The 25,319-nt window shown below is 42.9% G+C and overlaps 1 protein-coding gene and 1 pseudogene across 10 annotated transcripts in view; both read right to left on the bottom strand.

The window, feature by feature from the left end:
- MAP4 (microtubule associated protein 4) overlaps positions 1-25,319 on the bottom strand; it is a 191,531-nt gene that overhangs the window by 18,245 nt on the left and 147,967 nt on the right. For 7 of the 10 annotated variants that reach the window (XM_078078694.1, XM_078078687.1, XM_078078688.1 and 4 more), the window contains 2 exons: positions 2,353-2,459; positions 1,130-1,345 (listed from right to left, as the gene is read on the bottom strand). In XM_078078694.1, the coding sequence (XP_077934820.1) occupies positions 1,130-1,345; positions 2,353-2,459 (323 nt within the window). The remainder of the gene's footprint in view (positions 1-1,129; positions 1,346-2,352; positions 2,460-25,319) is intronic. The other 3 variants (XM_078078693.1, XM_078078692.1, XM_078078691.1) reach the window with 1 other exon arrangement.
- LOC118527117 (short transmembrane mitochondrial protein 1 pseudogene) lies at positions 8,298-12,471 on the bottom strand (annotated as a pseudogene).

The raw sequence follows: 25,319 nt of genomic DNA, 5'->3' as shown, positions 1-25,319 counted from the left end.
CACTGGACCTTAGGAAGGTTATCTCACTGAGCTATGAAATGAGAATACTAATACCCACATCAGGGGTTGCTGACAGAGAGAATCAAAGGAATTAACTTATATAAAGGAACCAGTAGAGGACACTTCATGGTTGTTATTATTGCCAAGTGAAATTTCACTGGACCACCTCCCCCTGCCGTCTTCTGTCTGCCCCAGGATTTGCCATGCCAGGGCTCCAGTGACCCTCCCTCTGCCCTCTTATGCAACTAAATCATCTTCTCACGATCAAGAAAAGCAGTCAACTGGGTAAATGAGGAGCGCCAGAAAGCTATATATTTTATCATTCTTAATCTATGACAGGATTTCTCAGTTTCTTGGCCAGGTTCCAACCTAGACTACAATTCCTAGGTTCCATCAATTTTCTTTACAAGATTAGATGATACACTAACATTGCCCACCATGAATTTAAAGAATAACACTGAGCTGACCGAAAGGCCCTTCTCAAGCAAAACAAGATGTTAAGGAAGGCAGCCACAGAGCCCAGCTGCCCTTCTAGAACGATCCTGCTGAAGCCACTCCTGCTCCAAATGGACCGGTTTCTAGGCAGTTACGTGTGGCTGACCTGGAAAACTGAAAACCTGCAGCGGGGAGCCCAGTGAGAGAGGCCCAATGTCAAAAGCAAAGGAAGTTGTCACACGTTGTTGGAACCTACAGAGATCAGCTAGAAGACCTTATCCAAAAAAGTCACAGGCGAAACTCACTTCTGCCAGAGGATTAAAGAGAAAGATAAGGAAGCGAATTTGGGGAATCTGATGTGGGAACTGTACCAAAAAGGAGTAGGTGACAGTATGTGGAAGAGGGCAAACTCGCTAACAGGTGTTCAAACAAGGGAAGAGTAAGGAGGAGCTGGGAGAAAGGAAAAGAAACCTAAGCAGAGGCAGTACTGCCTCCCAGCAGGGCAGGGAAAGGTACAAAGTCTGAAAGGGCTTCAGGTGTTATGGCTGCATTGTGCACCCCCAAGATTTGCAAGTCGCCTCTCTCCCCTTCCCCCGATTCCACCAGCTCGACTGCACTGCTTGGCAGCAACGAGAGCGATCGACCCTCGGAGGGGAGAACATCTCCCAGGCACAGGGCCTGGGTGGCTACTTACCTTGGGTTTTGAGTCTTTTGAAGGTAAGGTGGACGGCCTGGCAGCGGCGGTGGGAGGGCGTTTGGGTGGGGCAGCCGGCACTAAGCCTGCAGCGAGGCTCATGGGTTTTTTATTCGCCCCACCAAAGGTGGCGGGAGCCAGCTGCTTAGGGAGAGGACTGGGCTGAGTTTTGGCTTTCGATGTTGAAGTCTTTGCAGGCTGAGTGGTGGCCAAAGGCTTTAAGTTGATGTGTTGTTTTTTTTTTTGTTTGTTTGATTTTTTTTTTTTTAAAGCCAACATCAAACACACAGACAAAAATAAAAACAAATGAAAAAAAGTATAAATTGCACAATTCAAAGTAAAATTATAAGCAATGAGGATACATGCAACTGAAAAGCAGCATTCTGTTCTTCTGAGCTCGGTAAGGAGTGGAAAGAAACCATGAGAAAAATAAAGAAAACTGGGACTTCATTCTTAATGACAGTGTCACAAATTCCAGCAGTTCGGTACCTGAAGACTTAAATTCAGTGATGGCTTTAAACAATTAACTAATTTTTGGTGGCTGCAATAATTCTATGAAGAAGTCACCAGCAGGTAATTAAACGGTCATTATTTGTGCCTTGATGAGGCAACATGGCGGGGTTTTAGGACCACACTGAAGTATGGCATTTGTATTCTGCAACGAGCACCAGTAAGTTCCTGAAGCTTTGCTCCACCTTAAAAATCTGAGTTCTCGGGCACCTGGGTGGCTCAGTTGGTTAAGCGACTGCCTTCGGCTCAGGTCACGATCCTGGAGTCCCAGGATCGAGCCCCGCATCGGGCTCCCTGCTCAGCGAGGAGTCTGCTTCTCCCTCTGACCCTCCCCCCTCTCATGTGCTCCCTCTCTCTCATTCTCTTTCAAATAAAAAAAAAAAAATCTGAGTTCCCTTTTTACGAATGAAGAATCTATTTCTGAATAGTTCTGCAAATCCCGTTATTGTTGTTGTTAAGGGAAGCAGAAACAACCTCTACAGAACATTTCTACATGTATTCAAGATAATGGGGTCAAAGGCAGAGATTTTAAGGGTTGAGTTAGGCTACGATGATAAAATAGGAATATAAAATATTTTCTAAGAATATCCAGAAAAGGACTACTGATAGCTCAGAAAAAACAAATTTCATTCATTGATTCAAGCAGTAATAGCAGAAGATACAATTTTTAAAAATGGGAGCAGGAGAAGATAACCCACCACTCTGGTGCCTACCTTTGTTTTCTTCTCTGGGCTGGGTGGGAGCTCCTTGTTTGGAGGGGTGGTGATGTCATTTCCGGTCACACTCCCAGCAGGCCGTCCTTCTTCTGGCTTACTTATTCCTAAGTGGGGGTAAAGTCATGCTAAGCAGATGTTTTTCATACCCATTTTGAAAAAGCAAGTCTTAGAAAGACAGACCACTGACTAGCACTCCGTTCTGAAGAAAATCCACAGTGCTGTGCTCTGAACTGTGGACAAGACTCCCAAGTTCCTCTCACTGTGACAGGACCGTTTTAGATTCCAGAGATTCAGGCAGCCAGTCCCTGTGGAAAAGCAACCTAAGTGGGATTTGCACAAATGACCAATGGAAGGAAACAGCCCTTAAAGTTTGGTTTCCCTTCCCTGGAGACCAGCAAAGGGGTTCTGTCACCCAACCACTAACTCCTGGAGCACACAGGGGACAAAAACCTCTTCTACTAGAGTTTATCTCTTAGAATAAAGGTTGCTGAAGATGGGATAAGAGCCAGAAGATCATCCAATGTCCTCCCCTTACTTCCTTTCCCTGTAAAGCACCACTTTATGGAGGATGTGAGATTAACTTGATCTGGTTCTAGCAGTGACCCAGATTTCCAACAAGCCCGAGGAGACCCATGAAATCAGACCCAAGGGCAGAAATAAAGTCTACGCCTAAGGCTTGGCCCAGCAGCACCACTGTGGGGACGTAACTCCAGATTTCAATAGGGCTACACCTGAATGCAATGAAATACCATGAAATTTATAACCTGGGTGTGGTAAAGACCTTTCTGAGTGGCACAAAATCCAGAAGCCACAGAAGATCAGTCTGACTAAGGAAAAAATAAAAACAAAACAACAAACTTCAGTGTGGCCAAAAAAAAAAAAAGAAAAAGAAAATGATAAGAAAAGTCAGAAGGCAGACAATTAACAGAAAAAATATCATTAACATCACATCAAAGACAAAGAGCTTATTATATAAATTACTCCTACAAATCACTAACTCCTATAAAAGCCAACAACCCACTGGAATAACGGCCCAAAGATTATGAACACAGTTTACAGAAAAGGAAATATAAATCAAAATACAAATTGAAAATAAGAAAGGATGTCCAATTTTTAATAGAAATAAAAACTAAAACCACACTGAGATGCCATTTTTAACCTAACATATTGTCGGAAGTACTACAATGTGAAAACAGCCTGTGGGGATAAATGAAGATACTCGCTGCTGCGAAGTGTATGGAATAGTACAACTCCTATGCAGGGCAATCTAGCGGTGTCTCTGAAGACTCTAGGTGTAGACAGATAATCCAGATATCCAACTTCCAGAAACTTATTTCAGAGGCATATTCACACACCAGCAAAATAGCAAATGTGCAAGGTCTTCATCAGAGCGTTGTTCCTAACAGCACAGAAGAGAAACACCCCGGAAGTCTGTTCATAGAAACGTGATTAAAGCACCATGGCAGAAATATCAATGTACTCTCCGCATCTGAAAAAATAAAGCATGACCAATATGGAACCATCTCTATTAAGTGAAGAAAAAAAGTAAGGTGCAGAATAGTTAAGATTATAGAAAACCCATTTGTCTAGAGAAGGGATGGGGGCAAAATACATTTCTAATGCAAATACACTTGTGCATGCATTTTAAAAAGGCCTTTGGAAGGAACTTCCAAGGTCACACTTGACCTTGCCTCCCCCAACACTACCTCCTGCAGAAGTACAGCACACTATCAAAACCAGGACGCTGGGTGCCTGGGTGGCTCAGGTTGGTTAAGCGACTGCCCTTCGGCTCAGGTCATGATCCTGGAGTCCCGGGATCGAGTCCCGCATCGGGCTCCCTGCTCAGCGGGGAGTCTGCTTCTCCCTCTGACACTCTTCCCTCTCGTGCTCTCATTCTCTCACTCAAAAAAAAAAAAAAGAACAAACAAACCAGGACGCTGGTATTGGTACAATCCACGGAGCTTACTCGGATGTATCCAGTTCCACGTGCACTCATTCGTGAGAATGTGTACGCGCATGCGTGCAATTTTAGCACGTGTAGCTTTACATAACCACTCCTAACAATCAGGACAGATAAGTGTGCCATTACCACAGGGCTCCCTCATGTCACCCTTTTAGAGCCACCCCCCCTCCCCTCCTTTTCTAATCCTTAAATCTCTGGCAGCCACTAATCTGCTATCTCTAGAACATTATCTCAAGAATATTACATAAATGGAATCATACAGTATGTCCCCTTTTGTGTCTGGCTTCTTTCATCCAGCCCGGTGCTTCCGAGATGCATTGGTGGTGTTGCATGTATCAGCGGTCACTGCTCGTGGTACGGCTCTACCACAGTTTCATTATCCACCTACTGCGGCTACAAATATTGATGCACAGGATTTTTATTAAAATGGTGTCACTGTTAGTATATGGAAATGCAGTTAATTCCATCCTGTGACCTTGCTGAAACACTTATTAGTTCTAGGAGGTTTTTTGGTAGATTCCTTGGAATTTTTTTTTTTTTTTAAAGATTTTATTTATTTATTTGACAGAGAGAGACACAGTGAGAGGGAGCACAAGCAGGGGGAGTGGGAGAGGGAGAAGCAGGCCTCCCGCGGAGCAGGGAGCCCGATGCGGGGCTCAATCCCAGGACCCTGGGATCATGACCTGAGCCGAAGGCAGACGCTTAATGACTGAGCCACCCAAGCGCCCCTGGGATTTTCTATATAGACAGTCATGTCATTTGCAAAGAGAGCCAGATTTATTTCTTCCTTTCTAATCTAAATGCTCTTTTATTTCCTTTTACTTTGTTGTGCTGATCAGAACTTCCAGAACCACATTAAGTAGGAGTGGTGAGAGCAGGCATCCTTGCCTCATTCCCAGTCAGGGGGAAAGCACTCAGTATTTCCCTGTTAAGTGTGATGGTACAGTTGGTTTTTTGTAGATGAGGAAGTTGATCAAGCTGAGGAAGTTCTCCCTCTAATCTTGGATGAGTGTTTTACCATAAATGGGTGTTGGGGTTTTGTTGAATGCATTTCTGTGCTTATGAATTTTTAGACTGTTGATATGGATTATGTTGATTTGGTTTTTGATTACTGAACCAGCCATGTGTATCTGGAATAAACTCCATTTGGCTGTTGTGTACAGTTTTTATATATTCCTGGATATGATGTTAACATTTTGTATCTAAGTTCATGAGAGATACTAGTCTGTAGTTTGTTTTGTATGGTCTTTGTCTGGTTCTGCTATCAGACAAATTCAGACCTCAAAAAATGAATCAGAAGTATTCCCTCCTCTTATATTTTCTGGAAGAGAACGTGTAAAATTGGTGTTAATTATTCTTTAAATATAAGGTAAACCCCTAGAGTGAATCCCTCAGGAACTTTTTAATTTAAAAATCTAATTTTATTAATGGTTATTCAGATTATCTATTTCATCTTCGTTGAGTTTTGGTAACTTGTGCTTTTTAAGGAATTTATTCTAAGTTATTGAATCTGGGGGTGTAAAGGTGCTCCTGGTGTTCACTTCTATCCTCTTAATGTTCACTTCTATCCTCTTAATGGCTGTGGTGACGTCCCCTATTCCTGTTGTTAGTGGTTTGCGTCTTCTTTTTATCTGTCAATTTTGTTCAAGGTTTACCAGCTGTATTGGTATTTTTTTAAGAACCGTCTTTTGGTTTAATAAATTTCCTTTGTTGTTTTCTTGTTTACAATCTCACTGATTTTTGCTTGCTTCGGATTTATTTTTTCTTTTTCTAGTTTCTTGATATAGCAACTTAGACTACTGATTTGAGATCTTTTCTCTTTTCTAATGTAAGCACGTGGGGGCCATAAGTTCCCTCCCAGCACTGCTACGGCTGCATTCTACACATTTTGGTATGTTGTATTTTTGTTTTTATTCAGTTCATTTTATTTTTAATTTACTTTGTTTTAAATTTTAATTCAGTTAGTTAACATACAGTGTAATATTAGTTGCAGGTGTACAATACAGTAATTCGACACTTCCATACAGCACCCTGGGATCATGAAGTTCATTTTAAATTTCTTAAAAGATTTAAAAATTTTTTTGAAGTAATCTCCACACCCAATTTGAGGCTCGAACTTACAACCCTGACGGGGATCAAGAGTTGCACGCTCCACCGACTGAGCCAGCCAGACCCTCTCATTTTTAAAATTTCCTGGGGCGCCTCGGTGGCTCAGTTGGTTAAGCGTCTGCCTTCGGCTCAGGTCATGATCCCGGGGTCCTGGGATCAAGCCCCGCATCGGGCTCCCTGCTCCTCGGGAAGCCTGCTTCTCCCTCTCCCACTCCCCCTGCTTGTGTTCCCTCTCTTGCTGTGTCTCTCTCTGTCAAATAAATAAATAAATAAATAAATAAATAAATAAATAAATAAAAATAAAATTTCCTGTGATAACTTCCTCTTTGACCCATGGATTATTAAGAAGTGTACTCTTAATTTCCAAATGATTAAAGATTTTCCTGTGGTCTTTCTATTATTGGTTTCTGATTTAATTCCATATGGCCAGACAACATATTCTGTATGATTTTGTGTTTTTTTTTTTAATTTTATTTTAAAGATTTTATTTATTTGGGAGAGCGCGAGAGGGGAGAGAGCATGAGCAAGGGAAGGCACAGAGAGGGAGAAGCAGACTCCCTGCTCAGGACCCCAGGATCATGACCTGAGCCGAAGATACATGCTTAACCGACTGAGCCACCCGGGCGCCCCTGATTTTAATCTTCTAGATGTACTGAAGTTCATTTTGTGACCTAGGATCCATCTTGGCATATGTTCCATGGGATCTTGAAAAGAATATATATTCATTCTGCTGTCGTTGGGTGGAATTTCTGTAAACATCAATTGGATCCTGTTGTGTGATGGTATTGTTAAGTTATTCTTTACCTTTACTAATACTCTGTCCAATAGTTCTATCAATTGCTTAGAGTGGGATGTAGAAGTCCTGAACCATAATTGTGGATCTATTTCTCCTTTCAGCTCTATCATTTTTTTTTCATGTATTTTGCAGCTCTGCCTTTTGGTGCGTATACATTTAGAACTGCTCTGTCTTCTTGATGGACTGATTCTTTATTCTTTGCTCTGAAGTCCAGTTTGTCTAATATTAATATAGCCACTTAAAAAAATTAAGGTTTTTAAAAAAATATTTTATTTATTCATTTGAGAGAGAGATAGAGCACAAGTTGGGGGAGTGGCAGGCAGAGGGAGAGGGAGAAGCAGGCTCCCCACTGAGCAGGGAGCCCGATGTCATGCTCCATCCCAGGACCCTGGGATCATGACCTGGGCCGAAGGCAGATACTTAACCGACTGAGCCACCCAGGCACCCCCCAAAAATTAATGTTAACATGATATATCTTTTTCCACCTTTTACTTTCAACCTACCTATGGTCCTTATGATTGACATGCAGTCCTTGTACAGGGCATGTCCTTGGGCCATTTTTAAATAATCTATCCTTCCAATCTCTGTCTTTTAATTGTAGTATTTAGACTTTTTGCATTTAAAGTAATTACTGATAGGCTAAGGCTTATACTGACATTTTATTATTTGTTTTTTTCCCTCTGGACTTTAATTTTAATTAATTCAAAACAACGTAACTTAGGGGGCGCCTGGGTGGCTCAGTCATTAAGCGTCTGCCTTTGGCTCAGGTCATGATCCCAGGGTCTTGGGATCGAGCCCCGCATTGGGCTCCCTGCTCAGCGGGAAGTCTGCTTCTCCCTCTCCCATTCCCCCTGCTTATGTTCCCTCTCTCGCTGTGTCTCTCTCTCTGTCAAATTAAAAAAACAAAAAAAAAAAACCCCAAAAAACATAACTTAGTACCAAATGTTTAAACATCCATTATAATTGCTACTGTGTAATCAGCATTGCTTAATCTAATCAGCTACACAAACCCATCAATTTTTCTTTAGGAAAAAAGTAGTAGAAATCCCAAAGAATGAAGGAAGAGACTACTAATTAAAGGTCACATTCATTAATCTAGCACCATAGTTCCAGTCTTAGGCCATCTCAAGTGGCTGGAAGGAGGAAGGGAAGAGATGAGGAGGTTGGAAAAGCATAGTTCTTCGCTTGTGGCCCCCTTTGTGCTCTGAGGCAAGGGAGGATCTAGAAGAAAGGAAAATCACTGAGGCTGGAATTTTGGTTCAGATGGTAAGGAGGCCCTCAAGAACAGCAGAATCTGAATATCCAGAAGGTAGTGCTGGAGTCTGCTCCATGAACTAGGGGGTTTCTTCTTGGCATCCAAGTCCTTTCTTTCTTCAAGTTTTTTAGCCAGGTCTGGTATGTCACAGTTCTGAGCCAGATACATTCCCACCATGGTACTAAAAGTAAATCCAAGCAGGAACTGGAGCATGGTGTCAGTGAGGAGGGCATGGAGGGTGGCTCTGTTTTTTATTTTTATTTGTTCCCTCTGTTTCTCTTGCCTTCCTGTGGGCTACTTAAACATTTTTTAAAATCCCATTTTCATTTTTCGCTTTTGAGTGTATGGTTTTGCTTACTTCCATTTAGGATCTTTTGTTCTCCCTGCTTTTTAAATATAATGTCTTAGGTATTTCCTTTTCGTACATTGAGCACCACATCAGATGGTACTATAATTTTTGTTTCAATCATCAAATATGATTTTTAAAATTCATGAGGATAGTCCATTTATATTTACCCCTATTTTTACCCATTCCATTGTTCTCGTTGTTCTTTCATTTCTGAAATTCCAAGCCTCCTCCTGTTATGGTATCTTATCTTTTTGGAGAGTTTCCTTTAGCCTTTCTCTAAGGGTATATCTGCTAGGAACAAATGCTCTTAGTTTTCCTCTAAGAATGTCGTTACTTTCCCTTTATTCCTGAAGGATAGTTTTACCAGATATAGAACTTGCAGTTGACTCTTCTTTTCTTCTAGCACTTGAAAAATGTTGTGCCACTTCCTCCTGCCCTCCAAGGTTTCCGGTAAGAATCATGCTGTCATCTGAACTGCTGTTCCCCAACAGCTAATACATAATTTCTCTCTGGTTGCTTTTAAGATTTTTTTTCTTTGTCTTTAGTTTGCAGAATTTAATTATAATATATCTTGGTGTAGATTTCCTTGGGTTTTTCTCTTTGAGGTTCATTCAGCTTCTTGAATCTGCAGGTTTAGGTCTTTTGACAAATTTGGGAAGTATTCAGTCATTATTTCTTCCAATAGTTGTTCAGTCTCACATTCTTTCGCATCTCCTGGGATTCCAATAATATGAATGTTAGATTTTGTGTTATTGTCCCAAAGTCTCTGAGGAGCTGTAGTATTTCTTTTTCAGTCTATTTTCTCTCTTGTTGTTCAGATGGAATAAATTCTATTGATCTGTGTTCAAGTTCAATGACTCTGTTCTCTGACATTTCCAGTGTACTATTGAGCCCATCAGACACGGTTTTTAATTTGATTATTTTATTTTTCCTATCCATAATTTCCATTTTGTACTTTTTTATAACTTCTATTTCTTTGCTGATATTTTCTAGTTTTTCATTTGTTTCAAGATAATTCATCATTGCTTGAAGCAATTTTATAATGGCTGCTTTAAAGTCCTAATTTTGTATGTTAGCAGGCAATCACTCTTTAAATTTGGCTGTAGTTTCAATGACAATTTAGTTTCCAGAGCCCTTGTAATGCAATTCTGGCCTGCCGTGTTCTTCTGGCTTCCTAAGACTGTCACTCAATGCCTGCTGGTACTTCCAGTAAGGGCTGAAGGCACTTCCCTGGGCCAGGTGGTTTCACTAGGTGGGGGTTGAGCGATGCTGGACCCAAAGAATGCAGTTTCTCTTGACTTGTTCTCTGGCTGCCTGGCACTGGCAGACTTTCTGTTCGATCTCTGCAGGTACCGCCGGAAGCAGGAAGCACGTATCTGGCCTTTTGCTGCTGGAGGTTAAGGTTGTAGGAGGAAACCTCCCAAGGTCCCCTTCTGCTCCTGGATAGAAGGCTATAAGACGCCAGGCCTGTGGGTGTCCCTGGTGCTGTCACCTGGTGGGGGACTAGGTATAGGTCGTACTGTAGTGCTGTCAGGTGTGGAATGGGCAACAGGTAGGTCCTCATGAGCATTGCTCAACAGGACTGAGCCCACTGCTGTTGCTGGTTATGGGGAGGGAAATAGGCTTTCCCCTTTCCTGGTCTTTTAGCAAGAAAAAGTAGGCTTTTTGTTCGTTCTTTTTTTCCCCTTCTCTTCTCCTTCTTCTTTCTTTTTTTTGGGGGGGCGCCTATGCTTGTTGGCACTTCTAGGTTGCAGGTACTCCACAGGGCCCAGACCTGGGTACATGGGAGATTAGAAACAAAACCCAGGGAACTCACGTGCACTGTCCTTCCTCAAGTCCTAAGCTCCCTCCCAGTCTGCCCTCTCGTTTCCACCTTTCAGATTCCTTTTATAATTGTCTGCTGAATTCTTTTCAGGGTATTTATCTGTATTTAGAGGAAAGGAGCAAAAAAAGTGAATCAAGTGGTCTTCTCTTGGTAGGAGATTTTCTAATGTATAGCATTTTGTACTTTTTGATGTTTGAAACCCTATGTATTTTTAGTGAAAATTGAATTTGCTTTGTTTTAAAAATATGGGGGCACGTGGGTGGTTCAGTTGGTTAAGTGGCTCAGGTCATGACCTCCGGGTCCTGGGATCCAGCACCACATTGGCCTTCCCACTCAGCGGGGAGTCTGCTTGTCCCTCTCCCTCCCCCCGGCTCATGCTCTCTCTTGAATAAATAAATAAAATCTTTAAAAAAATATGAAAAAAAAAAAAACCATACCTACGCGTTGCTAATGTCTTTTTTTCTATAGCAAGCTGAAAGAATATCTTACCAAATGTGTGCTTATTGCCATTAGCCCCAGACCACTATGAACATTTTTCAATAGGCATAGGATTTTTCAGTAAACAACATGAACACGAAGTCGCATTGCCTATGATATAAGCATGTTAACATCTCAACCTGTATAAGTAATTGTTACCCAGTGAAGAACACCTGACATACACATAAGCAGAAACTGCTGTCTCCCACCCAGATGGTGCTTCTCACCATGGCCCTCCATCTTTCCTCAGGGGTCTATGCCAGCCAACTGCTAGAGACCACCACCCAAATGTCCCCATAGTTTCGAAAAAGAATGCTCAAAACGGAACTCATAACTGCTCTACCATACTTCTCCCTTCTGTTGGATTTTTCCAGTATGTGTGCTGCGGGAAAACCCAGGCTCAGTGTCAGAGCACCACTCTGACTCCTTTCTCTCTCACCCTCCACATCCAGTTTTCAAGTCAAGTTGATTAGTTGATTTCACCTATTATATTTCCCCTTCATGTCGTATTTCACCTGCTACTACTACACGAATCAAGCTGTTGTCACAAGAATTTTTGCCCTCAATCATCTGTCCTCCAGTTCATCTTATCTACTGAGAACAGGAGAGTCATCCCAAAGCCGACTTTGGGCCACTTTACTGTCATAGGCAGCCACTTTTTTTTTTTTTAAACATCTTAGGGGGGCATTTGAAGCTTGGGTTCCAAACAACTTTCTAGATTTGTTCTCCCATTATTTCTGGCCACATATGTACAGATGGCTTGGACACGTTTGCTCAACCTACACTCTTCTCCCGAGAAGCCCCCAGATGAATGAGGTAAACAGATAATAAAGGATGTAAGGTAGCATGAAGTGGGGCACGGAGCCCAAACCATGGCAACCCAATGCCCTGTGCGGACCAGTCACCAAAGCAGCAAAATGTAAGAGATGGCAGAGAGAAAACAGTTCCCAGAAGGGAAGAGAATGGAACACGTGTTTAGGGCGAAGCAGATGTCCTGAGAGGCACACAATGGCTGCAGCCTGGCTACACTTCCTGCAATTGGCTTCCCTGAGACTCCCTGTCAATAAACACCTTTTTATAAATTTGAGTTCCTCTGAGCGTGTTTCCGTTCTTTGAAATTAAATAATCCTTACAAGGGTGCCCCATGAATACTGGCCATTGTTCTTTTACCTGTTGTGAGCTGTCTAGGCTTCATACCTTTGTTTACATGAGTTCCTCTGCCTGGAAGGCTTTCCCTCGCAATGTTAGACAATCCCAGGCTCCCTCCTCCAGGTAGTTTCCATGATTCACCCCTCTCTCACCGTTCCTTTCCCCGACCCCAATTAGATCATAACTTGCTTGACAATCTAACGACGATATCCAGTGCCTAGATAGTGACTGGCAGACGGAAAGCATGTTAAGTAAATGAATCTTTATCTAGTTCTACCTACGTGGTGTTTAGCAGAGTCAGCACTTAAAACATTTTATTAGGTGAATAGATCAGTGAGGTTCGCAAGTTACTTGAATTTTTTTCTACCACCATGAACTTCTGTTAGCATGAACTAGGATAAACTTGTTTTGAAATAAACGAAACTCTGCACTCATTACCACCTAGAAGGTATATGGCATGGAACTGGGCAGCAGCGGATCAACAAGATGATGACACAATCCTATCCACGAGGGGCTTGCAGTTCTGCCCCAGCTAGAAGTAAGCAACAGCACAGAGTACCCGAGTTCTTGTCGTCTTGGAGTCAAAAATCACAGAGGAGCTATGCCGCTTCTTCGCCCATCTCCGTTAAAAAACCCTGTTTAGTCTTCTAGGGTCCTTTCTACTACCTCTTCCCCTAGAAAACACCACTTCTAATTTTAAGAGAAAAGGAGTAAAAAACTTCATGAAAATGTACTGAGAGGAATAAGTATTAGGGAAAGAGGCTATTTTTTTTTTTTTTTTTACAGACAGCACACATGGTTTAAATCCCCATTAAGCAGCTTGTGAATCACAGCCCTTTGTGCTCAAACTGGACTCGGAGGAAAACAAGCTTTTGTAGACCACCAACAATAAGCTCGGGGAGGGGGGAGGGCGGGGGAGGGATGGGGAAGAGAAGAGCCAGGGAAAGACACAGGAGGCAGCCACAAAGACCCTGACGGTTAGTTGTTTATTAAGTGCAAGTCTCTCCTTCTCTCTCCTTTCCCTTTCTTTCCCTTCTCTCCACAAATTCTCCCCCAACACATACAGAAAGAGAAGACTAGAAGCAAGATTGGGTCAAACATGAAGAACAGGAAAAGAATATTAAATAGCCAGTTTTAAAAGGCTCTTTTTCCACTTGAACAAAAGTAAAATGTTCTCAAAAGCGAAATGGAAAACAGAGCTTGCACCCAAGCTGTGCTACTTAATGAGAGGAGGTTAGTGCTGATACGCCCATTGTGAATCCACACAGTGGCAGATTTTCAAGCAAGGAAATCAATCAGTTGTGACTGGATGATTTAGGGCTCAGGAATCATCTGGTTCAAACCAACAGGGAGCTGAGGGATGGGAGGATGGGGGATGGGGTGGGCAGGGTGACATGAGGTCAAGTAAGGGGCTCTATTTCTTATGTCCGCCACCCTCTGACCCCATCGGCCCACACCCCCAGGCCCCACTATCTGTCATGCCAGCATTCAGGCTGACCTAGCTAGATTCACTTTGTTCACTTTCTCGCCTCACTCCCAGCAACCTTCCAATGCAAAGAATTCAGCTTTCCCCAGGCACACAGACTCCGGCGGTAACAAGCTGCCTAACGCTCCTGCCGGTAATCTGTCACTTCGGTTTCTTCCTTGCTGTCTGCTTGTTCCCCATGGAGGCAAAATTTAGAAACATACCATCACGTGGGGTCTCTTCACACAGGAACGATGGAGTGCTCTGGGTTGCAGTGACCTCAATTTCTTTCTTCCCCGCCAGAGCCGTCTGTCCTGGCTGTTTCTCACCTCCTTGGCAGAGCTGGGAGCAGGAATCCGTTCTTGTTTCACTAACATCTTCTTGTCCTTTCTCCCTGCTGCTTACTTCAGGAATCTGCTCCAGCTTTCCATGCAGACACAACCCAGCCGGGCCCAGTTCCTTCTTCCCGGAGCTGCCGCTGCTGCTGTTGCCAAAGGGGGTCAGGTCTTCTCTCTTCTCGGCCACAGGTTCCTCACAGATGAAAGGAGGCATCTCTGCAATAGACGGGATGGGCAGTTCCCCGGGGATCAATCTGTAGTTAGCTGTCTGTTCCTCAGCCACCGTCATGGAGCGCCTTACGGCAGGAGCCCCCACTTTCCTGGGCGTAGGACTTGGCACGGGGCTACTGGTAAGAGGCGGCAGGCCAGAAGAAAGCTCTTCTCGGGCAGGGAGCTCAGGATACTTATCTGCAAGGTTGACAGCTGGGGGAACCGAGAGGTGAGAACATTCCGACAGGGCCCGGCGCATTGCTTTTTTCTGCTGGGGCACTTGGTTGAGCAAAGCCCCCTCCTCAGGAAAACTCAATCTCTCCAGCTCCTTCTCATGGTCTCGGTCATGAGAACTGGCACTTACATACTCCTGTGGGAACTCCACCATAGTGATCGGTGGAATGGCAGTGGGTGAAGGCTCAACTGTGGGGGTTGGGCGCGCGATGGCCACCGATGGGGAGGACTCAAATTCAGGCGGCCCAGAGTTATCCTTCACCACCCCAGTCACCTGGCAGCCGGTGGTGATGCCGTTCTCCTTTCCTGGAGTTGCTTCCCTCGAGCCCTGAGCCACTGGATGAAAGTTGGGGTTCCAAACACTGGTTTCTTGCTCCTTAACATACTGGGTGGGGATGTCAGCAGCCCCAGGGAAATCCAGATCTGGCTGGCTCTTGGTCTCTGGCCCATTCTTCCCTGCCACCATCCCCTGAACTGTAGAGGCTTTGTTCTTGTCTGGACCCTCTCCGGGTCCCACATGGAACTCAGCTGTCTTCTGGTGGACTGAGCTCCCCCCCGAGGAATGGCAGGTTTCTGAAATCACATACCTGCTCTCAAGGTGACCCGAGGCTGCTTGATACTCCTTGTCCTGCACTTCAGTGCTGAGCTCTTTGTCTAGCTTCCCCTCAAAGAAGCAGAGCTTATTCTGCTCCAGGAAGCTGGCATTCTTCACAAGCCCGTCTTTCAGCTGCCCATCCATGCTGACATTCAGTCCGATTTCATTCAGTTTGCCCTCTGTCCTCTGCCACTCAAATCCAGCTTGGTGGATTTCTTTTGGGGGGTCCATTCGGCACTCTGCAGGCTTGCCCTGACAGGGCTGGCCGTAAGCGGCAGAGCAAGAGGCAGGCTGCTTGTCTGAGAGCGACATCGTCTCTTCGACTGCTCTCCCCCCTCGCTCCTGGAGCTCTAACACCACCTACGATCACACAGAGCTGGCAGTGACATCACACCAAGTCCCCAGTATTCATGACAAAACCTATCTTTCCCCCAAAGCTCCTCTCTCCTCCAGCAGCTGGGTGCTACATGTACCTACTAGTGTGAAAGAAAGAACGAAAAAGAAAGAGAAAGGAAAGAACCTGCTACTTTCTGCACAATCAAATGCCACTGTTAAACTGAAAGTGTAATTTCCTGTGAGCTAGCACTCTGTTTAGATCTGCAATTTACAACACGGTATGGTGCCAATCTGGGTACTGAGGATAGTAATTACTCCGGCTTTCACTGATATAGATACATGCATACCCACACGTTCACTTATCTGACACTATGCCCACACTTCCCCATTCACCCACTCAAAAAACCGTTTTAAAAATAGACAAGACTCATTTGCCAATTCCCAGTCATAACCCTTCGAGAACAATGATTTCAGAAAATGGCTCAAAATTTCACTTAAAAAAGACCTTAATGTAGTATCAAAATTGGAGGCGTTCATTTCTCAGAGCACAAGTGGGTTTGCTGTCATAGCAACTTATCAAATTCACTTGAAAACTGACAAGTGGAATCCCCGAAGCCCAGGGAGAGCTTCATTTGTAGCTCTGCACTGTGGCAGAGTTTAATAAAGGGTTCCTTCACGGATTTCAGCCATTAGGGCTTTGGAGACGGATATCCCAGTTACAAGACATTTGTGTGACAACATACCCTCCCTGCCTTGCACTTTGATTCCTGACCCTGCTCCCCCCTGGTTCCTTGGACAAGCGGGGTCCCTCCCTCCTGCACCAGCCCTGCTCTTCCCAGTCAGCTGACTTAGTTGCCATGTGAACACACGGGGGCCAGTTGATTTTCCTCTGACCTCTGGAGTGCAGAGACTCTGGCAATCTGTGACAGGGCCCACGGCCCCGATTTAATCCAGCACGGTCCTTTGCTGTGCTGGCCTTTGAGTTTATAAACTGTACATTCAGGACTGAAGGATCCATAAAAGGAAATTCTTGAAAAAGAAAGTTACACTGAAAGGACAGGCCATATTCTACCTTGAACATAGCTGATTTTTGTTGCTTCCCCTGTAAGTTACCATCATGAAATATTCTCTCAAGAATACATGAGATGCCTTTTTCCAAGACAAAGAAAAGTCAGGCTAGATTGTTTTAAAGCCATCTGCCATCAACTGCACTGATCTCGTTATAGTTTTTAATAATGCTTTTAGAAAAAAAGGGCAAGTTAAGATTGTTCTCTTTGATCTATAAAACCTGACGAGATAACTGAAGCCCAGCCCAGGAAAGTTGCGTTAATTGGAGCCTGTCTCCAAGTACCCCTTCTCTACTACTCATACCATTCACATAGCTTCTCTCAAGTCCCCAACTATAGTGCAGGAACCAACCATATACGCCTTCTACAGTACCTAACACTGGGCTACATTCATGGTCAGGAGTGGTGGGGTTGAAATCCTCGAAAAATGTGCATTTCCATTTAACCTCTGTCCTGAACATAAACTGAGCCTCTAGTTCCTCTCGACCTTAGGCAGTTTAGTAGCAATACACATGGAAGCCAATAAAGGTTCACTGGCAAGGAACCAAGATCATCTGACTCTACCGCAAAGCTCCCACCAAGGAAAGGGAAGTGAAGATGCATAATGAAATGAAGGGGGTGCCAGAAAGGTATGATTCTACTAAGTAATTGGGGAAAAAGAAAGATGAGAGTCTTGGGCACAGAAAGGCTTGGTGAAGAAATACAGCTGAATCCTGGCCTTCGTATATATATACATTATAAGTAAATGACAGAATTAAGTATATATAATATATGATGAAAATTAAGAAAGTCTGGCGGGAGGCTGTTGTTGCAATGCTGTCCAAACAAGCCAGAGACACATTTTAGAAAATACCTTAGACATCAGGTATGCCTCAACAACCCCATCCACTCAGAAACTAGTCACTCCCTGCCCCCAACAAACATGCGCAGCCTCAATTCACTGACACCTTCTAATTTTGGTTTGTGGGGAAATAAATTAATTTGGCTTGAAGTCAGAAGACCAGGTTTTAAAATCTCTCTGTGCCACTTATAGTTACGATTCCGAGTACTGCACTTAATTGCTCCTAGCTTCAGTTTCTTCTTCCATAAAATGCGGGGAATCTTGAAGGTGGCTTCCGGTCTCTCAGTTTTAACACTCTTACATCTCAATGAGAAGGTTGAAATGTGCATCAAGGAATCACAGGTCTGTTGCTATGTGCAGCTCAGAGGGAATTTAACTTGGGGCTCCAGGGGCCAGTATGTCCGGGAGACCCTGCCCCTCCCCATGCGAGGGTGCTGCCTGTTGGAAGAGGCATGACTAGGGGCCGCAGAAGCACGTCTGACGAGACAACTCCGCTCAGTTGGCTGACATATTCTGACGGGGCAGAGAGAACCTAGGTGAAGAACAAGCATGGACACTTGTTCCCTAGAGTCCAGTGATTTTTAATTCTAGCCAGGTTATCCAAACCCTCCCACTGGCACCAACAACAAACAAAACAAACAAAGCTCAGGCAATAACGAGAACTGCCAGTCCCTGGTACCTTCAAATCCCACATATCTTGTCTCAGTGACTCTATCTATAAATAGCAAACTGCAAGTCAGCCAAAGACCAGGAGCAGGAACCAGGAGAATAAAGCCGGCCGGTCACAAAGGAGCACATATTCTGGACCGTAGTTCTTATTGCTTATCAGGACTGTGGTCAGCCTGAAAAAAGACAATGATGTGGCATCTGGCTATTGTACCAAGCAGAGGCCTCAGAGTTATAAGGCTCAAGAGTCAGAGTTTAAGAGGCAATCTGAGGGGTCAGTGGCCAAGAGGTATAAGCCCAGACAGGAAGCCCAGAGTACAGGTGAGTGCCCAAGGCACCATGTCAGCTAGATGCTCAATCTTACACATAAGCTTGGTGTCACCACAGGGTCTGAGCACAATAGGAGAACATAAGGCATAATATGGGGACACCCACAAAATCCACCCCTTGTGTAGGGGTGAAGTAATACAACATAAAAACCATTTAACACAGAGAATGTACCCACTGATGCTAGCTTAAAAAAACCCAACAGGGGCACCTGGGTGGCTCAGTTGGTTGAGCGACTGCCTTCGGCTCAGGTCATGATCTCAGGGCCCTGGGATCGAGCCCCGCATCGGGCTCCCTGCTCGGCGGGAAGCCTGCTTCTCCCTTTCCCACTCCCCTGCTTGTGTTCCCTCTCTCGCAGTCTCTATGTCAAATAAATAAATAAAATCTTTAAAAAAAATAAAATAAAATAATAAAATAAAATAAAAAACCCCCAACAAAACACTAAGAAAATGTATTCATGTATGAAGTAGGTTTTACCACTTCCAGTAGGGAATTTGATGTGAAATGATAAAGCATAAATCCCTGGACTGGAGAATTACCGCATGAAGTCCCCTCTGACAAAGGTAGGCAAAAATAAACTACCACCACCAAGAAACACCATACAAACCCCAATTTCAATAATTAACAGATAAGAGAAAAAGAAAAGCTAGCTAGCTCTCAAAATCTGAGGAATTGCCTAAAGAAAATAATATTCTATTCTCCCAAGCTCTGAGGACAAGGATCATTTTATTCTATTTTCACATTTTTTTTTTTAAGTTTTTATTTGAATCACCCGATGCCCATCACAAGTACCCTCCTTAATCCCCATCACCTGCTTCCTCCATTCCCCCGTAGTTAAGAGTCTGTTTCTTGGTTTGTCTCACTTTTTTCCCCCTTTGCTCCTTTGTTTTGTTTCTTAAACAGATAAGGATCATTTTATAAAAACAGTACTGCAAGGACAATGAACTATGTGCTACAGGACAGGATCAGAACACTGCAACTCCTCTACCTTCATCTGCTCATTTACAGAAGAGCAAACGGGATCTAGAGGAGGGAAAATGCAGTGGTTTGTCTGAGATCACATGGTGAGTTAATGGAAAAGCCACGTGGAAGATGCCTGGTTTTTAACCACCAGTCTTCCCACACTGCTGAGCAGAACTTCATCTTAGTCACTGGATGCATCTCCTTTTCATCGTTTCTGTTTTGCTCAGTGAAGACAAGTACTATAGGCTTTAATTTACAATACTTATAATTTATCTTCTTATGATCAATTCAAAACTTCCAAATTAATATACAATGTGTATATACGTATGGGTTTAGGGGGCAAAGCAAGCTTGAAATAAAGGAGAAAAAGAAGCAATGCATTTAGTTCTACTGTCTACTTTATACCTTCATCATGATCTTGTTTTGTTTTAATTATGCAAAGAATGAGGAAGGTGCGAGTAACCTCTTCCTTAGCAATCTTCAGTTATGAGTTTCCATTCTCAAGAGAACTTAAGTTTATTGGGAATGCAAGCTGGTACAGCCACTCTGGAAAACAGTATGGAGGTTCCTCAAAAAGTTGAAAATAGAGCTACCATATGATCCAGCAATTGCACTACTGGGTATTTACCCCAAAGATACAAATGTAGGGATCCGAAGGGGTACGTACATCCCGATGTTTATAGCAGCAATGTCCACAATAGCCAAACTATGGAAAGAGCCAAGATGTCCATCGACAGATGAATGGATAAAGAAGATGTGGTATACACACACACACACACACACACACACACACACACACACACACACACACACAATGGAATATTATGCAGCCATCAAAAGGAATGAAATCTTGCCATTTGCAACGACGTGGATGGAACTGGAGGGTATTATGCTGAGCAAAATAAGTCAATCAGAGAAAGACATGTATCATATGACCTCACTGATATGAGGAATTCTTAATCTCAGGAAACAAACTGAGGGTTGCTGGAGTGGGGGGTGGGTGGGAGGGATGGGGTGGCTGGGTGATAGACATTGGGGAGGGTATGTGCTATGGTGAGCACTGTGAATTGTGTAAGACTGATGAATCACAGACCTGTACCTCTGAAACAAATAATACATTATATGTTAAAAAAAAAAAGAAGAAGAAGAAAATAGCAGGAAGGAAAGAATGAAGGGGGGGAAATTGGAGGGGGAGATGAACCATGAGAGACTATGGACTCTGAGAAACAAACTGAGGGTTCTAGAGGGGAGGGGGGTGGGGGGATGGGTTAGCCTGGTGGTGGGTATTAAAGAGGGCACATACTGCATGGAGCACTGGGTGTTATATGCAAACAATGAATCATGGAACACTACATCAAAAACTAATGATGTAATGTATGGTGATTAACATAATAAAAAAATAAATTAAAAAAACCACTTAAGTTTATGTTATGTTTTTGCATAGTGCCTCAACACTGTGAGCTTCCCTTCATGGGGTTTCTGAATAGGCAGGCAGGTCCTGCTTCAGTAAGAAAAAGTGGAGATCCAGAGACTTTTACACAGGGAAGGGGATAGAGTGGCTATACCAACACATACCAAGGAAGGAATCACACAGAACAAGAATTAATGGGTTTAAAGATTTTCAAATGAGGTGAATGCCACCTGGATCACAAAAGATGGGGAAAACCTAGTACAGAAGAATTAGTAAAATCTGAGGATGGCTCTGTCAGTGCTCTGGTCCGATTCGGAATTAAAGACATAGTTTCACTCGGGAATTCACATTCACCCCCAGGACACAGCTGGAGTAAGAACTCAAACCTCCCCAGCCACTGTGATATTTTTATCAAGTTGGTAGATGAGGAACTTACATGAAGTCTTAAAAGGCTGAGCATGTCCAGGCAAAAATAAATGTACTTAGGAACCAGAAGGCTTCAATTCTAGACTCCGCCGCCACTGGAATTCTTTCCTCTAGGTTCTACTATTCTTACAGAACTCACTTCAATGTCACCTCTGTGAAGTCTCCCAGACCCTCACCCCCAAACTGACTCATTCATGTTTTTACAACATCATACTTGCTCTACTCTGTCTTAGTATTCGGCAACTACACCATAATCTTTTACTTATGTGCCTTTCCCGGGAGCTACTAGGAAGCGAGAAAATGACCAGTCCATTTTTGCCATGGGGGTGCCCAGCACTCGGATACACGTTAAGTAGGATCTTAGAAAAGTTCTCTCAGTGGAAGGATGAGTGGACTCCTTTTATATGGACTCTGTATCATTTGGCCTGACCCTTCCCATCATTAAACTCATTTAGAGAGGTTCCAATTTGGAAGGTCCTTTGGGTTAAAGACTTTTCCGTTCCATTCTGAGTCTGAGGAAAGTGCAGAGATTCCCATGTGTCTGGTCAGTAGGTGGCTTCTAAGGCTCTTTCATCAGACCATATAACGACATGTCTAGCCTCCAAGCGTGTTGGCACAACTGGCAGATGTTTCTGTTTTTGCCTGGGCCTTGAGCGAGTACTCAACGTGTTCAGGGCCTTGGTTTGGTATGTTCCACAACTGGTTTCCCTGCATCTTTCCTATCCGTTACCAAGGCAACGAAGCTACTTTCCAGATTGACCAAATGTTCCCAGTTACTGTCTCCAGGAAACAATTTCTAATAAATTATCACTACAGTGACAGTCGATGATTCTACTGATTACAATGACTGATGACACTCTTTACTAACAAAACCCGAAGGGTACAAAGTTGCAGTCTAAGTTTCTTACCTGGAAGGAAATGATGTTTGTGTTTATATGCACATACTTATATGCAAAAACATTTCAAAGCCATATTTTACTGAATTTCAGACACATTTCTTAGTACATGTTTAACTCAAGAAAACCGTGATTCTCCCTAATTAAGTTTCAAAGATTGGGAAGCAAACAAGATAAAAAAAACTGAAGCTAGAAATCGAACTTCTGTGACTCCTGGTAAAGACAAATTGCATACTGGGACCCACAAAATGGAGGCCTGGCTCACATCACAAATCTAAAGTCTAAAAATCTAAGTCTGCACATTTGGAAAATGGCTCACTGTCAAGGAAATCTAACATATACCAATTACAACCCTCCAACTTAGCTTTAGCTAGCTTACCTTACCCTAGAAAATAGGACCTGCTGCTAGCCTTATAAGGAAGTCTCTAACCTCTTAGTCATGCTGTTACGCAGTCCCTCTTGTAATGCTCTATAAAACTCGCTCTTGCCCAAAATCCCTCGGGAAGAGAGCGCCTCTGCTTCTTAGGCACTGTACTTCCCCAATCCATGGATTGTTTTCCTTTGAATAAAGGACATCAAACTCCTTACTAAATTTTATTATTTTTGTCATTTGACACCCTAAAGCATTAAAATGTTTACAGATGAAACGTACCCCAAGAAGTAGGACTTGGAAACTCTAACCCTTTGTTCTTTTAGCATAGTACTGACCCTCCCATAAGCCTCCAGGAAAAAGAAAAGAGAATCATCCAACTAAAATAGGTACCTCCCCATCTCCTCCACCACGAGTCACGAAGTCTAAGATCCTCCGCTTATGGAGGCAACACACCGGCTCCCAGGACCCTTCAAGAGCTTATATTCTTCCTCTCAATCTCATCTCAGAATGTTTCACAGATCTCCCTGCTTTCCAATTTGACTTATATGTCAGTCACTGCAAAATGTTTGCTACTTCTCAAATATTCCATGCACCTATACTTCACTATGCCTTTACACAGTCTGTCCCCTAGAAAGCTTTACTTGCCTTTGCTCTACAAACTCATAGCTCAAATTACAGAACTTTTCTCACTACAGTAAATTATCTGTTTGTGTGTTTATCTCCCCACTCTGGAATCCTTGAGGAGTAGAGAGTGGGTCATTAATCTACCCTTAGAATGTGGGAGTAATGTTACCTGGTGTCTGCTAAATGAATGAATGAACTAAATACTAAAAAGTCCAAATCATGTTGAGTGTCCACTATTTACAGAGCACTAGGCAATGTTTGACAATTACATTTTTGTCTAAACTTAAACAAACTGCCATCATTGCTAAACAATTTAAAAACGAACAATTTCAATCTGCTCACAGCTGAAACGACCTGCTTCAATATCTTAGGTTAAAGTTAAGAGGTAATAAGGGCGGAGGGGCGCCCAGGCAGTCGGTTAAGCGTCTGCCTTCAGCTCAGGTCATGATCTCAGGGTCCTGGGATCAAGCCCCTCATCAGGCTCCTTGCTCAGTGGGGCGCCTGCTTCTCCCTCTCCCTGCCACTCTCCCTGCTTCTACTCTCTCTCTCTGTCAAATAAATAAAATCTTAAAAAATAAATAAAAAAATAAAAATAAATAAATAAAATCTTAAAAAAAATAATAAGGTAAGGGAAATAAAGGGAAATACAATAAAGGGAAGACCTCTTTATTGTCCACTTCATATTTTATTTTATCTTATTATTTTTTTTTAAGATTTTATTTTTCAGTAATCTCTACACCCAATGCGGGGCTCAAATTTACAACCCCCAAATCAAGAGTTGCATGCTCTACCAACTGAGCCAGCCAGGTGCACCTTCATATTTTAAATAAGTAAATATACCTGCAACATCAAAAATCAGAAGCTCAATTGTTTATCGTTTGTTTTCCAAATCTTCCAATATTATTGTCACCAGAAGATAAAAATGACCAGTGAGGGAGTGTGAGGGGAAGAACCTCATTTTAAAGTAGAAAAATTAATATATGCTGGACTCATTTCAAAGAATATTTACATGCTCTGGCTCAAATGAGGCAAACGGTAGCCCAGGATTCTTTGAGGGTTAAAAGAGTTTAAGACAGTGCTGAGCATATAGTAAGTTTCAAAAAATGGTAGCTATTTTTAGTTGTATGACATATAGAATTTCCCATTAAGTTTCTTTAATATACAGCTATTTTTAAAAAAGCCAGAGAATGAGCAGGTAGGTGGGAAGAAAGCAGCAGGAAAAAAGGTATTACCAAACACATACTTCTCCGGTTGTAAAATTGTAGCAAGTTTTAAGATTACAAATGGTTTTTTCATCTGCTGAGCATATTTTATTTATGAAACTGTTAGGATCTGGGGTTTATAAATTACTTCGAGTTTCATGCCAAGAGAACTTCCCACCATAAACTGACATTCCCAGCTGCTGGAAGAAGGGCTCAGGCAAACTAAAGAAAAAGAAATGAAGCCAGAAAAAAGGCGGCCAGGTTCTAACTATGGCAAAGGGAAGGGCCTGTCTATGGGGATCCATGGTGACTGTTGCACTCCCAGGACAACATGCCAAGTGCACTGTCACTCACAGCTCTACCTGGCTGCCAGGGAAGCAACTGGTGTGAAGCGACAGCACACACTTGAGTCCAGTAGAGGGTCGTCCTTTCACACCTGCTCTTCCATTCACAAAAACCAGTCCCACGGGAAGTCCTTTTCTGACAAAGTGAGATTAGATTTCCCAAAGTCTTACAATCCTCCATGCCTCAGAACATGCAGAATGTTCCATAAACTTGAGAGTGGCATGAAAACATAACAGGAGCGGAAACAGTGAGAGCATATAGTTAGCAATATATTCACTTAGCCTATTTCCAAAGAGGATAAGACTGGCAAAAGAGAATTCATTAGGGGCACCTAAGATAATTCATTTATAATTTTAAAAATGTCATTAGGCAGCATATATATGTAAAGCTCAATACTAGCTGTTACGGGAAACACATGAATAAATCAAACATAGTCTCAGCCTGGAGAATAAAATGCTAGACAGAGCCAAAAGACCTAGACCGCAATCCCAAATTAGCCTCCGATTTAAAATTTATGTCCTCATGATGTGTTTCCATTTCTCTACCTAAAAAAGTACTTAGTTAGTGCTTAGATATTAAAATAAAAAAAATATAATGACCAATTGTCAACCTTCATCTGTTTCTTTTTACGACCTAAAATTTCTGGAAGGTTCCTCTGAGGCAAGAATGAGAAAAGCACAGGCCTTAGTGTCAGAAAGACTTGGGTTCAAATTCTACCTCTG

This window comes from Halichoerus grypus, chromosome 1 (genome assembly GCF_964656455.1).
Source record: "Halichoerus grypus chromosome 1, mHalGry1.hap1.1, whole genome shotgun sequence".
Taxonomy (NCBI): domain Eukaryota; kingdom Metazoa; phylum Chordata; class Mammalia; order Carnivora; family Phocidae; genus Halichoerus; species Halichoerus grypus.
The sequence above is the reverse complement of the archived record's forward strand: the minus strand, read 5'-3'. Positions and strand labels throughout refer to the sequence as shown.